Source organism: Ranitomeya imitator, chromosome 5 (genome assembly GCF_032444005.1).
Source record: "Ranitomeya imitator isolate aRanImi1 chromosome 5, aRanImi1.pri, whole genome shotgun sequence".
NCBI lineage: Eukaryota > Metazoa > Chordata > Amphibia > Anura > Dendrobatidae > Ranitomeya > Ranitomeya imitator.
In genome coordinates this window covers 112,412,476-112,427,957 of record NC_091286.1, presented here as the reverse complement: position 1 = coordinate 112,427,957, position 15,482 = coordinate 112,412,476, and the positions used below count along the sequence as shown (strand labels likewise).

At 43.3% G+C, this 15,482-nt stretch overlaps 1 protein-coding gene across 1 annotated transcript in view; it reads right to left on the bottom strand.

Annotated features, from left to right (window-relative positions):
* Positions 1–15,482, bottom strand: part of HNRNPLL (heterogeneous nuclear ribonucleoprotein L like) — a 99,108-nt gene that overhangs the window by 24,970 nt on the left and 58,656 nt on the right. The window contains exons 7-8 of the mRNA XM_069769082.1: positions 5,690–5,761; positions 60–274 (exon numbers count right to left, since the gene is read on the bottom strand). Coding sequence (XP_069625183.1) covers positions 60–274; positions 5,690–5,761 — 287 coding nt within the window. The remainder of the gene's footprint in view (positions 1–59; positions 275–5,689; positions 5,762–15,482) is intronic.

The window sequence follows — 15,482 nt, the reverse complement described above, 5'->3', positions numbered from 1 at the left end:
TTTTCAAATATTCACTATAAGAAAGGAAAGTTGTACACAGCTCCTCGGCTCAACCTCACCTTTTCAATGTTTCCGTACAAGCAGAACAAGTTAAACACCCGAGAGCAGTTCATCTTCTCTTGGTGAAGGCCACTGACCATGGCTACAGAACCTAGAGGAGGGCCACCATGAATGTAGGAGGAGGTCTGAGGCAAAGGATAAGAAACCAGCTCGGGGGTGTCTCTAGATCCCATTCTGTAGCGGTTTGGCAATGGTAACAATGGACCATGATTTCCTGTAAAGATGCAGAATTGCAAGTTATTGACAACATTTAGGAAAACTCCTACTTACAACGCAGGTGCCAGGACGATAATGCAGCAAGAGGAGACGGCGCCCGGCACGCACAGGCCCGGAGTGATGGCTGTGCTGCGTGTAATTAGGAGGGAAAGTCCTGATTTCAGGGTATGTGAGGGCACATTTTATAAGTGTTTATTTCAGCGTGTGCAGGAGTTTGTAACTAAAAAGCCACCTTGTCACAATGCAGCATTAGTGCTGCACAAGGTGACTCTTTTAGTTACAAACAATGGAGGGGGGTGAGTGATAGGTTCCCTTTAACGGAAGGAAGATGTTGAGCCATGCTTTATTACGAAAATATCTAATGTCATCAAGACACATTAGCATAATGTAATGTAGAAAATTAAAAGGCTTAAACGGCTTGTGATTATTTTGTGAGCTGCATGAGTACGTACCAACTCCAGTTCTCTGCTTAGCACAAAATCACATTAACACATGACCCCCATGATACCTCTATGTACCTGCTGTAGCCTACAAACCGCTCTATATTACTTTCTAACAGTATGTTCCCAATATGCTACTTTATGCGAATCGACTAGGGCAATATGACTTAAAGAATGCATGTATGTATCAGTCTGTCATTCATTAGGTCAAGTTTATTGTACTGGTTTTCCTCCTCATGTTACATCCTTATGTTATGTACTGTAACCCTTGCTTGCACCTCTTTCATAAGAACAGCAGCACCCTGGAATTAAGGGTGCTTTAAAATAAAAAATTATAATAATATAATAAAAAAACTAGAATTAAATTATCAGAGACAAAAGTTGATTTTAATCCCCTACTAACTTAAAGGGAAGGTGCCACCAGTTTTCTTGTATTTTGTTTTTTTGTGAAATTAAGCTTAAAATAGTAATTAAAATGTATTAATGCAATGTTTGCACTTTTTGCAAACATTTCTATATGAAAAATATTATATATTTTTCTACAAATATACATATTTACCACTAGGGGGAGCATTTTCAGTTTTAGACCTCAAGCAGCTATAGTAACATTTAGCAGCTCTGCCCCAGGGATATTAGACCACCCAAAAGGGGAGGGAAATGGTGATGTCAGCAGTTACTGCCCCAACAGTAAGGCCATGTTCACACAGTGCGTTTTTTACTGCGGAACCGCAGCGGTATTGCCGCTGCGGTTCCGCAGCAGTTTTCCATGCAGGGTACATAACAATGTAACCCTATGGAAAACAGTCACTGCTGTGCACATGGTCCGTAATTTCGTTTAAAAAGCCGCGCAGAATAGCTGCGGCAAAAAAGAAGGAGCATGTCACTTCTTTTTCCTGAACCGCAGCGGTTCTGCACCCATAGACCTCCATTGTGAGGTCAAAATCGCAGTAAAACCCGCAGATCAAAAATATATCTGCGGGTTTTACTGCGATTTGATGTGCAGAACCGCTGCAGCAGGAAGTGCGGGGGAGCGGGCGGAAGTGCGTGGGCGGAGTGTGGCTGCCCCCCGTGCTCCGATCCCGCCCCCCCGTGCTCCGATGCCCCCCCCCACCCCATGCTCCGATGCCCCCCCCCACCCCATGCTCCGATGCCCCCCCCCCCACCCCATGCTCCGATGCCCCCCCCCCCACCCCATGCTCCGATGCCCCCCCCCCCCACCCCATGCTCCGATGCCCCCCCCCCCCACCCCATGCTCCGATGCCCCCCCCCACCCCATGCTCCGATGCCCCCCCCCCACCCCATGCTCCGATGCCCCCCCCCCAGTGCTCCGATGCCCCCCCCCCCCCCCGTGCCCTAATCTCCCCCCCTTATACTTACCCGGCGTCCCGGTGTCCGTCCGGCCGTCTTCTCCCTGGGCGCCGCCATCTTGCAAAATGGCGGGCGCATGCGCAGTGCGCCCGCCGAATCTGCCGGCCGGCAGATTCGCTCCAAAGTGCATTTTGATCACTGAGATATAACCTATCTCAGTGATCAAAATAAAAAAATAGTAAATGACACCCCCCCCACTTTGTCACCCCCATTGGTAGGGACAATAAAAAAATTAAGAATTTTTTTTTTTTTTTTCACTAAGGTTAGAATAGGGGTAGGGGTAGGGTTAGGGGTAGGGTTAGGGTTAGGGGTAGGGTTAGGGGTAGGGTTAGGGGTAGGGTTAGGGGTAGGGTTAGGGGTAGGGTTAGGGGTAGGGTTAGGGGTAGGGTTAGGGGTAGGGTTAGGGGTAGGGTTAGGGTTAGGGTTAGGGGTAGGGTATTTTCAGCCATTTTAGCCCTAAAAAGCTTCCTAGGAAACACAGTCTCTGCATAGAAAACTGCATAAAAAAAGGATAAAAAAACGCATCAAAAAACGCATCAAAAAAGGACAAAAAAAGGACCAAAAAAAGGACCTGCGTTTTCTGCCAAGAGCTGCAGTTTTTAAAAAAAACTGTCCTGAAAAAAAAAGGATGGAAATCCTGAACGTGTGAACATACCCTAAGAATGAAGAGCAGCATCACAGGGCAGCACCATTTTGTGTGTGACTGCCCTGTGACCTGCTGTCACCAGCAGTTACTGCATCAGAGGCACAGCTTGTTTACAGAGGAGCAGAACACAGTGGGCTCAGCAGCATTTTTTGTGAATAACATTCTTGCCATCCCCCTTCCCCCACCTTAAAGGGAACCTGTCACCCCGAAAATCGCGGGTGAGGTAATCCCACCGGCATCAGGGGCTTATCTGAAGCATTCTGTAATGCTGTAGATAAGCCCCCGATGTTAACTGAAAGAGGAGAAAAAGACGTTAGATTATACTCACCCAGGGGCGGTCCCGCTGCTGGTCAGGTCAGATGGGTGTCTCCGGTCCGCTGCGGCGCCTCCCATCTTCATTACAAGACGTCCTCTTCTGATCTTCAGCCACGGCTCCGGCGCAGGCGTACTTTGCTCTGCCCTGTTGAGGGCAGAGGATAGTACTGCAGTGCCCAGGCGCTGGAAAGGTCAGAGGCCCGGCGCCTGCGCACTGCAGTAGTTTGTCTGCCCTCAACAGGGCAGAGCAAAGTACGCCTGCGCCGGAGCCGTGGCTGAAGATCAGAAGAGGACGTCTTGTAATGAAGATGGGAGGCGCCGCAGCGGACCGGAGACACCCATCTGACCTGACCAGCAGCGGGACCGCCCCTGGGTGAGTATAATCTAACGTCTTTTTCTCCTCTTTCAGATAACATCGGGGGCTTATCTACAGCATTACAGAATGCTGTAGATAAGCCCCTGATGCCGGTGGGCTTACCTCACCCGCGATTTTCGGGGTGACAGGTTCCCTTTAATCCCTGTCCTGTCAGCTGCCCTGCTCTCTCTCTCCAGGTGTCACCTCCCTCTCTGCAGGCTGTGAGTGCAGCTTACTGGAGATCACAGGGACTGTGTGTGAGGGGGAGGCGGAGACACAGCAGGAGAAGCACACAGGGCAGAGAGTGAGGAGCAGAGGATGTGCCTGCTTGGAGTACAGAGGAGCAGTGAGGGCTTCTTCTGTCCTGCGATAGAGAGTAAGTGGAGCTCGGCAGATAGCACAGGGCTATAATAAAATGGCAGCTAGTCACACCTACAGCAGTGAGTTGTGCAGCCCACAGAGGCGTGCCCAGCTCACTGCTAATGCTGCTGCAATGTTACAGATAAGGTCAGAGCCGGTCTATTATCTCCTATGTCCATGGGGTGCCGTAATCTGACACTGATAGTGCCCTGCTACTGCTGCAAAACCAAGATGTCAGCCCCCAGTGCCGTCTTTAAACTCATATAACACATGTAATCTGTTTCACATGCATTTCAAACTTGCTTATTGCAGCATGTTATGCTACATTACAGTGATTTATTAATGACCTACAAATGCGGTACCTTCCCTTTAAGAAAAGAGATCCAAGAGTCACCGTGTCTTTCTGGAGGGCTTTTGTGACTTCTGTTTCAAGTTAACTATGTTCTTGTGCCTGTCTGAACAGATGGATACCGCTGCAAAAGGAGAGCAAATCCATTTGAACTCAGTTTGTTTTCCTGGCCAGGGCTACATAAAAATCCTGCTTTTCAAGAATGCAGATGGATGCCATGAAAGCACCGCTAAATACAGTGTGAATCTAGCCTTAGTGGAAGGTCTTATAATAGCACCGGAATGATTGTATGGCATTACTAGATGGTGGCCCGATTCTAACGCATCGGGTATTCTAGAATATGTATGTAGTTTATTTATGAAGTTTTCAGAATAATGCAATTTATACACAGGATTCGGCCAGCCGGGCGCGACCAATTAGCGAAGCGTGGTTCAAATTCCGTGCCAATTCGCGGCTGGACTGCGCCTGTCACTGATTGGTCATGGCTGGGCGTGACCAATGAGTGAAGCCAGGGCCTGCTCCAGGTTTTTGAGGGCCCCGGGCGATAGAGTCTCAGTGGACCCCCTCTTTAACAAATACCACGATTCATGATGCACAGATACAGCAAAGAAATATAGCACAGCCAAGTAGCATACAGCCCACGTAGTATAGAACACAGCCCGCGTAGTATAGAACACAGCCCGCGTAATATATAGCACAGACACGTAGTATATATCCCAGCCACGTAGTATAGCACAGACGTAGTATATAACACAGCCCACGCAGTATATAACACAGCCCACGTAGCATATTGCACAGCCACGTAATATATTGTACAGCCATGTAGTATATAGCACAGAGACGTAGTATATAACACAGGCCACGTAGTATAGAGCACAGCGATGTAGCATATTTCCCAGCCACGTAATATATACCACAGCCACGCAGTATATAGCACAGAGACGTAGTATATAACACAGCCCACACAGCATATAACACAGCCCGCACAGTATAACACAGCTCACGTAGTATATAACACAGCCCATGTAGTATATAACACAGCCCACGTAGTATATAGCAATGTGGGCACCATATCCCTGTTAAAAAAAATAATTAAAATAAAAAATAGTTATATACTCACCTTCCGTCGGACCCCAGATCCAGCCCAGGCGTTTACCGATGCTCCTCGCAATGCTCCGGTCCCAAGAATGCATTGCTGTCTCGCGAGAAGATGACGTAGCGGTCTTGCGAGACAGCTACGTCATCATCTCGCGAGACCGCAATGCATGGACCGGAGCGTCGCAAGGAGCAGCGGGAAAGGCGACGTAAGGTGACATTAGATCTTTATACTATTGATGCTGCATAGGCAGCATTAATAGTAAAAAGTTAGTCACACAGGGTTAATAGCAGCGTTAACGGACTGCGTTACACCGTGACATAACGCAGCCATTAACCCTGTGTGAGCACTGACTGGAGGGGGCGCTGACAGAGTAGGCGAATTCGCGGCCGGATTGTGCCTGTCGCTGACTGGTCGCGGCCTGCCGCGACAGACAGACGGAAGCACCCCTTAGACGATTACATAGTAGATAAAAGTAGCGTACCATAACCATCGTATCTATAGGATGATGGATGGTCTCCCAGAATTGCTTGTCTCTGGCGGCCTTTGCTCCGATCTGGAATAGAGCAAAATGTCAATGTTAAGCATGCAACGTTGCACTTATTTTTTAAAAAAAAAAAAAAAACAACCACCCTTTTTATTCTTTTTACTGATTATCTCAATCATTCTATTAACTAACAGGACAGAAGACTAGAAAACGAGGTATAATGATCAGTATGGAGGTCACACACGGAGGCAAACAATACGTGCCTCTGCAGCCATGGCTCACAAGATTAGTACAGAGGTGCAGCAATTCAGCAGAGTAAATATTACATAGTTAGAGAACTTCTGATTTAATAAACTGCATAAAACAGCTTCAATGCTTAAAAGGGGTTACTCAGTTTGTACAACCACTTTCCTCTCTTCAAAGATAAACAGTAAAGGTTTTCAACTTTAGTCTTTCGGTCATTGAGATCCGATGTGTGATTTAAGTGTTCCCTTAATTTTATTTCAGCAGTGTAGTTTACCACACACTAGTTTTTAGAATCATAAATGACACACACAAAAAAAAAACATATAAACAGATAGCGCCATACTAATCAAACACAGGAAATACTGAAGAGATTTTAGATATTAAAATTTCAATGAGCTACAGAAAAATACATCAAGATACAGAAGAATACATCATTTGTATCAACAAGTGTATAAGCACAGTGTTTCCTTCATAAAACAGATCAGTTGACAAAAATGAAACATTTGCACAATAAATCACATTTGCATCACTTCCCAGTAAAGCAGCAGCCCTCAGTAAGGCCAGAGAGCTTGTGCTCACTGGTTATTTTTCTTTAGGTTTTGTTTTTTTTTCTGTGAAACCAACCAAAGCGCTTGTTAAAAACGCTTGCTGTTGTGAAGTTTTTACATATGTCTTAAAGGCTGTAAAAAAAAAACAAAAAAACAAAAAACAAAAGGCCCTTGAGCAGGAAAGTGTTAACATAAGTGTAATATAAAATAACCATTTCTCATTCATTTTGCCTCTGCTCCAGTGGTTCTGGCTGGGCTTATAGCAATGATGTTATGTCCGTTTATCTTAAGTGACAACCACTGCAGACAATCACTTGCCTCAACAGTGACTCTTGCATGTACAGCACATGAAGCCAGTGATTGGCTGCAGCGGTCACGTGAATTATAAACATACCAACACCCGGTTTGCAGCACTGGAGCAGCGGGTAATTTATTAGGTGGCATTTTGAGCCAAATTTTAAAAAAATATCTGACAACTCATTTAAAAGGGAACTTGCGACTATGAAAAATACCAGTTCAATCTATCATCTTCCGTTTTAAAGAGCAGGAAGAGCTGAGCAAATTCATAAATATTTTTTTTTATTGCCAAAGATAAAGTATACCTTATTTCTGCTCAGTCTGGCTACGCAGTCCAGTGGGAGGTGTCAGTCTATGATCGCAGCCTTCCCACGCACATAGATTCGGCTGTCAATCACGTGTTAGGACCACCCTCCTGACTGCCAAGTCCAGAATTATATGGACTTAAATTAAATAAAATGATGTGGAATCTTCTCCCTCAAAACCATTTAGCAATCTGCTCAGCTCCTCCTTCTCATTACACTGGCAGATTAGAGTAGTTCATTTCTCCGAGAATAGAAAAAAAAAAAAATAGGAAAATGTCATTATTAATAAATGTTTAAATACCTTTAAATAGGCAAATCCCGTTCACTTTGTCGAGGGAAGTAATCACTTTAGTATACTAAAATGGTGCCGTCCTTTTACATGGATAGAAACCGGCCCTTCAATATTGGGGCAGGCGTCTGTGAACATGTGCAATAGCAAATGACCCAGAGGAAGACCAGCAACCCAATGGATTGATGCTATCAAGATAATGGCGGAGAAGACCCTGCTGGGCATAGCTATTTAAGCTAACACAACATCGATCTTCCTACAAATCGTTCATCAAGTTGAGTCGTCATGGCAGGACATCGAGCTGAAAACTAACACCGTAACCCCCCCTCCCAAAAGAAAAAAACAAAAAACGTGATGATAGCTTGGCAGTATATAGTAAAGGTTGTCTCAAGGTTACAGCAGTGTAGTTTTTTATTGCACATGATTGCTGGTTCTAAAATCCTGGGAAGGTTTTGGTCAGTATAATGAAACTGTGACCATTTTAATGTTCCATAGTGATTACCTCTATTGATAAAAAGGGATTTCCTAACCAAATGGGAATTTGTCACAAGGTTTTTGCTATGTAATTTGGGAGCAGTATGATGTAAGGGCTGAAACCCGGATTCCAGTAATGTGTCACTTACTGGGCTGTGTGTTTCAATAAAAATCAGTGTTTTATCAGCATTTATCATGACAGGACAAGGTGTAATTTACCACCTAGTCAACTGCTCTGTGTAACCCCGCACCCACCACTGATTGGCTGCTTTCTGTGTACAATCAGTGCTGCTCTCAGATTACAAAAGCAAGAACCTGGAGACAAATTCCCTTTACAAGTGTTAAAGTTTATTCATATTGATATTTTCTTTAATTTTTTTCTATTCCTGGAGAACACAAGTGCAGAAATAAAGCGTGTGTGTGTGTGTGTGTGTGTGTGTGTGTGTGTGTGTGTGTGTGTGTGTGTGTGTGTGTGTGTGTGTGTGTGTGTGTGTGTGTGTGTGTGTGTGTAGGAGCCCTACTAAGGGAACTGCAGAAAAGTCCTCAGAAAAGATGCTACAGAATTACGTCATGTGGAACATAAGTATTTACTAAAATAAACATTTATCAGGAGAGCTGGCCTATGCTTTCCACGTTTATAAAAGTGGCTCCAAACGATCAGATCCATTTATAGATAGTAGTCGCCCTCCCTGGGTCCAGAGCTGAAGAGCCCAGCGACTGGCTGTCACCGCTACAGCTTAACACAAAGACCAGTGCAATGGCAGGGAGCAGGCGCCAAGGACCAGCAGTATTTGGTTTTTTTTAATAGTATATGATTGTTTGGGGACCAGGTTTCTAAAAGTGGAATACCCCTTTAATGATCAAAGTATAATATAGTAATACAGTATATTAGCAACATAACATCAGGAATAGTAATATAACAATCACATGCATTAAACAGTACCTTATTCCTACTACAAGCGTCACCATTTTCACAGAGGACTCCTTTCAAGTGGTCTCAGCATAATCCAATAATAACCTGTATTACACGGTTTCACAATTAACAATTCACAGTTAACACAATAAACATGTGAAATATCAATGCTGAACAGAATTTATGCAAACAGGAAAATATACAAAGGTGTTTTTTCACTTAACATGAACATTCAATTTACTCTACAACAGGATTACAAATAAGGATAGGAAAAGTAAGCAGGAATCAAATACACTTATCAGTCAGCAGCACACATTGATAAGGACATAGTGTAGAAAGTGCCACGTAGGCAGGTGGCCAGAGTTGCAACCAGAGTGGCTTACGGTGCCTTGAAATAGTATTCATACCCTGTGAACTTTTCCACATTGTTTCACTTGACACCCACAAACTTCCATGTATTTTATGGGACATACCACCACGAAGTAACAAGTATTTATATATAGATTAAATATAGATCTGAAAATTGTGACAGTCATTTGTATTCAGCCCCATGCCAATACTTTGTAGAACCACCTTTTGCGGCAATTACTGCTGCGAGTCTTTTGGGGTCTGCTTTGCACATCTGGAGGCTGAAATTTTTGCCCATTCTTCTAGTAAACTAGTTTTAGCTCAGTGAGATTGGATGGAAAGGGTCTGAGAACAGCAAGTTTCAAGTCTTGCCACAGATTCCAAATGGGATTTAGGTCTGGAATGTGACTGGGCCATTCACACACATGAATATGCTTTCATCTAAACCATCCATTGTAGCTCTGGCAGCATGTTTAGGATTGTTGTCCTGCTGGAAGGTGACCCTATGCTCCAGTCTCATAACCGTTATTTCCACCAGGATTGCCCTGTATTTAGCTAATTCCATCTTCCCATCAACTCTGACCAGCTTCCTTGTCCCTGCTGAAGAAAAGCATCCCTGTAGTATGATGCTGCCACCTCCATGTTTCGTGGCGAGCACTGTGTTTTCTACTTTGATCTCATCTGATCAGATCACCTTTTTCCACATGCTAGTTGTGTCCTATACGTGGCTTTTTGCAAACAGGACTTCTTGTGGCTTGCTTTAAAAAAAATGGCTTTCTTCCTGCCACTTTTCCATAAAGGCCAGACTAATAGTTGTCCAATGAACAAATTCCTCTCCCCCACCCATGAGCTGGGGATCTCTGCAGCTCCTCCAGAGTGATCATAGGCCTCTTGGCTACTTCTCTAATTACTGCTCTCCTTTCTTGGGATGTCAATTTAGGTGGACAACCACGTCTTGGTAGGTTTGCAGTTGTGCCTTCCTTCTTCCATTTTTGGATGATGAATTGAACAATGCTCTGTGAGATGTTCAGAACTTGGGATTTTTATTTTATTTTAATACCCTAAACCTTGCTTTACTCTTCACAAATTTATCCCTGACCTGTCTGGTGTGTTCCTTGACTTTCATGATGCTGTTTGATCCCTAATGTTCTCGAACATCTGAGGCCTTCACATAACAGGTGTAATTAATCTGATAATAAATTATACACAGGTGGCCTCAAATTTACTAAATACATGACTTCTGGTGGCAATTGGTCTTTTGGTTTATTTAAGGGTATCAGACTACAGAGTGTTTTATACAAATGCACATCACAATTTTCAGATTTATACATTTTTGAAATAGTTAGAAATCCATGTATATTTTCCTTTACACTTCACAAATACTTGCTACTTTGTGTTGGCATATCGCTTAAAATCCCAATAAAAAAACATTCCGTTTCTGAGTGTAACGTGAAAAATGTGGAACAGTTCACAGGGTCTGAATATTTTTTTCAATACTATACTTGTATTGTGTCATATTATATTGCTACAATTTGTCATTACCTATTTCTGCTAATCTACACAACACCGAGTACAATTAGATATATAGGAGACATGTGGACATGGAGGACCTGGCTCTGCAAGGACCTACTGAAAGGGTAACTGTGCTTTCAAGTAACTATTCAAAATAAGGTGTTGTGTATGTGTGTATGAGGAATAACACCATTTCTGGCCATTGTGACTTACATCCTGCATTCTCACCACTTTTACCCTATGGATGCCCTATCTGTAACCTTTCTGATTCATAACAAGGAAAAGAAACTACACAGATTGTGCCTCAATTCAGGACTCTATACAAACAGATACAAAACAAAGCCAAAACCTGACAACTTGGACAACCACTCCATTCCACACACAAAAGCATCTCACTGTGTCATTAATCTCTCAGATTATAAACCCAACAAAGTGGAGCTGGCCGTGCTTTCCAGAGAACTCTCATTTTGTCCTACTAAGGCCCTGGATAAAACTGAACTCTGCAGTGATATGGAACATTTTTTCAGGAGACTGCGCCTGAGGGAATATTTCAATGATACAGAAGATTCAGAACCCACCTAGACTGAAGGAAAAGGGATCCTAACAACCAAGAAGAGGTCAGACTGGACACCTCCACCTGGGCGGAACCCTCATTTGGATAAATATATAGACTCCTTGAGACATTTAATAAAATCCACCATCATAGATACTAACAGGAGACAAGCATCCAACATCAGCGCCCAGGAGAAAAAGGCAATACAGTCTTTGAAAAGCAACAAAGAAATCATCATTAAACCTGCTGACAAGGGAGGTGCAATAGTCATGATGAACACATCAGACGATATGAAAGAAGCAAACAGACAACTTATGGTCACACGCTACTACAAAAAATTGGAGTCGGATCCTACACAGGATTATTACAAGGAACTAAACAAGTTGGTATCTTGAATGCCTGATTAATCCACAAGAGCTGATGACCTGATAGCAAAAGTCCAAGAACAGGGACATTCTACATGCTTCCCAAAATCCACAAATCTGGAAATCCAGGAAGACCAATTATTTCTTGTGTGGGCACCCTTACTGAGCAGGTATCTGGATGGGTAGAGAGGGTATTCGTAAACCCCTGGTAAAGGATACACCCAGCTTCATTCAGGACACAACTGACCTATTGAATAAACTATCAGCAATAGGTCCTCTACCAGAAGGAACCATCCTGGCCACCATGGATGTGGAATCTTTGTACTCCAATATCCCACACCAGGATGGATTAAATGCCTGCAAATTCTTCCTGGAAAACACAGGGACTGATGCAGATTCTGTGGTGAAACTTATAAAATTCATCCTCACCCACAATTACTTCGAATTTGACAACAAGATTTATCTACAGGAGACTGGCACAGCAATGGGAAGTAAAATGGCCCCACAGTATGCAAATCGTTTCATGGCCACGCTTGAAAGCGACTTTTTGTCCTAATGTCCCATCAGGCCTCTGGCGTACTACCACTACGTTGATGATATTTTAATCAAATGGAGTCTGAGCTACAGCTAAAGACGTTCCATGAACAGTTTAATCAATTTCATCCCAACATCAACTTAACACTCAACTACTCCTGCACTGAAATTAACTTTTTGGACACCATCATTAAGCTGCAGAACAATGAAATAGAGACATCCCTGTATCAGAAGCCAATTGACTGTCCAACATACCTTAAATGGGACAGTTTCCATCCAAAACACATAAAAAACTCTATTGTCTACAGCCAAGCCATCAGATACAATCGTCTATGCTCCAACCCCATGGATAGGGATAAACACCTTGGTCGCCTCAGAAAGACCTTTCGTGGGCATCCTAACTTAGTGAGTGCTGTCGGCCTTCTTTTTATGGGTTTGGTCTATCCCCTCTGCTGTGTCTGGGGCTTCTTCTTCATTTAAAGTTTCCCACTGGCGATGTCCTAGCCGCGGGCAGTGCTTGTGCAGATTGAGATCTTATAAGTCTGCAGGAAAAAGGTGCTGGCAGCTGCACATGTGTATATTGCTCAGCGCCACTGGCGCCATTTTACTGAAGCCTACCATTAGATCAATCCTCCCAAGCAAAGCCCATGGTCCAGGCCCATTGTAAAACACAGCAAACATTTATGGAAAGGTCATCTTATATTCCTCACTACTGTCGCCAGACAAGTAGAAAGCCAAACTCTAAAGAGAACCCATCAGTATTTTACTATGGAAAGTACAGCCAGGGCCATATCAGTGTGACACTGATTAAAATGATAACTCAGCTGAAGAAATCCATTTTGTAGATTTTCTTTAATCTCTGTTTGAAGTTTCCTTGTATTTATATATTCGGGCATCGTGGTGGGCCTGTGGTTTGCGCCATCCTAGCGGCGGGTGGCGCATGTGCAGATTGAGCTCTTGGAAGTCTTAAGGAAAATGGCGCTGGCAGCTGCACGTGTGTATATTGCTCAGTGCCACCGTCCACTCAGACTACAGGAAATGTAAAATTCCGCTATGACAACTAGAAAGTGACAAACACTTTCACTAATGAATCAGGCAAATGTCACACTGACAGGCTCTGCTGCTGTGGCACATTTAATTGGAGGCAATTCAAAGAAGCAATCACTCCATCAAAGTTTGTATCCTCTTAATATATAGTTATATTATATGGCCCTGTGTAATTACAATTGCTCACTTTGCCTTTCTACCCAGATAATTCTTCTCTTTTCTCTGCTCAATGTAGACACAGCAAGTCTCTTGTCCCTGCATTAACCATTGCCCTCCTCATCTCCTGACCCAGCTGTTCCCCCTACCCCCTGCAAGGGACTTTTGCAGCGACTCATGACTCCCACAGGGAAAATCGACCTCCTATTTCTACATAGAGCTTAGAAGGATTCAGCTACTCAGTTTTTAATAATGTGATGTCATAGACCTAATGGAAAACAGAAGAATTAGCTAGGTAAGAGGGAAAAATTATCAATTGTTAGCACAGAGTGCTTATATAATATGATAATTGCAATATATTAAGAGGATAAAAACTTTGGTGGGAAGAATGCTTCTTTAAAGAGGAAATGCAAGACTAAAATTTTGAACACCTATCATTAGAATAGGGGGTCTAAAACAGTATTCCTACAGCTCAGGTGATACCAAATCTGTTGGGATTTCATAGCATATCGCGCATGCGCAGTTTTCATTGACGTTGTGTGCTCCCTGATGCATCACCGTGCCTGCGCACAGTCACTCTTCCGGGTCTGGTCCCATGCTGAGGCCCCTACGTGAGAGGAGGGACACATCGGTAACTAATCCTTATTTATCTCTGTCACAAATCACAGGGAGGATATTTTTATCATCCCCACCGCTTACTCTATCATGTCATGAATCGGGGATGATTGGTTGCCCAGTTCTTTCCTGAAGGGGATTTATCTATATCCCACTTCCTTGTTCCGGTTTGGAACTTGCAGGTCTCTGGCACCCCCTTACCCTCAGGTCAGTCAGGGTACTGCATCTAGGATAATTAGTCGCCAGAAAGCAGGGTGGATTTGATTTAAATCTAACTGATTTAAATCACGATTTAAATCCCTAGTCAATAAGGCTTGATTTAAATCAGTGATTTAAATCAAAGTTTCTACCTAACTGAATTTGACTCCGCAGAGGTCCCAGCCTCTTCACAGCAAAAATGTTACAACATGAACAGAGTTGAGAAAAAGACCTTAATCCTATTGTTCTACAAACCTATGAATACAGAATCAACCCCTTCAGTGCCAAGTCCAAGAAGTTAGACAATATGTTTCTGATTGTTTGGAGTGGAATAGATCTGCACAACACAAGAAGAATGTGAATCTAAGTGTGAGGAGGAGGATGACTCATCTTCATCACCGCACTTCTCATGATGTTGCCTCATTCGCGCCACCAGGTGTTGCATCTCTTTGTTGCATCGTTTGCATTTTGCACGCATGCCTGCCTTACCGATAGGCGAAGGAGCTTCATTAAAATATTCCCAAACTGGGTCTCTTTTACGGCCTGCTGCCATTATAAGGAAAGAATGTAATAAACCTCAGATCGTACACACAAACAGATCCAGACTTGTCTGTCTGTGGCTATGCTGCAGTATTGTGCTCAAAGTTTCACTTTCATTTTCTTGTCTGCTTGCCCTTCCTCCTCCTTAATCCTAGAACAATAGGATTAAGGTCTTTTTCTCAACTCTGTTCATGTTGTAACATTTTTGCCTTCAAGAAGAGGCTGGGACCTCTGCGGAGTCAAATTCAGTTTTGAGAACTGCATAAGTAAAGCGAGCGTCTGTGATAATATAGGAGAGAAACTGCCCACTAATCCTACAGAAACCTCTGGAAGAGCATGGCATTGTGAATGTTACACATATACAGCCTTTATTCTACTGAGTTAAACAACTCAGCTTTATCTCATGATGGAAGAACCTTTGGATGGTAAAATATTTTCCTCAAAAAGCAGTTTATTGAAAAAAATCCAATTTAAATAAAAAAAAATCCGATTTAAATTAAAAAAATCCGATTTTTTTTATTTAAAAAAAAAAACATTGATTTTTATCCACCCTGCCAGAAAGGCTGCCTTACTATGTACTGGCTATTGGGCACACGGCACTGAGGGCGATATAACTACTCTCACTCAGGCGGGAACAATAATTATCAACGCCGTCCGTCGCAGCCAGGTATCCCAAACGCGCAGGACAAATCCGCTGCCACCAGCTCTGATTTCTTAATAAGAGGTCTGGAGCCAACCCAAATTAGTAGCGTAATTCACTTCAGAGGACGTGACAGTACATTATAGGGCAAGGAGAAACGAAGCTAGTAATTTTATATATTTTACTCCAAAAGATAGGCAGTGTTTACAA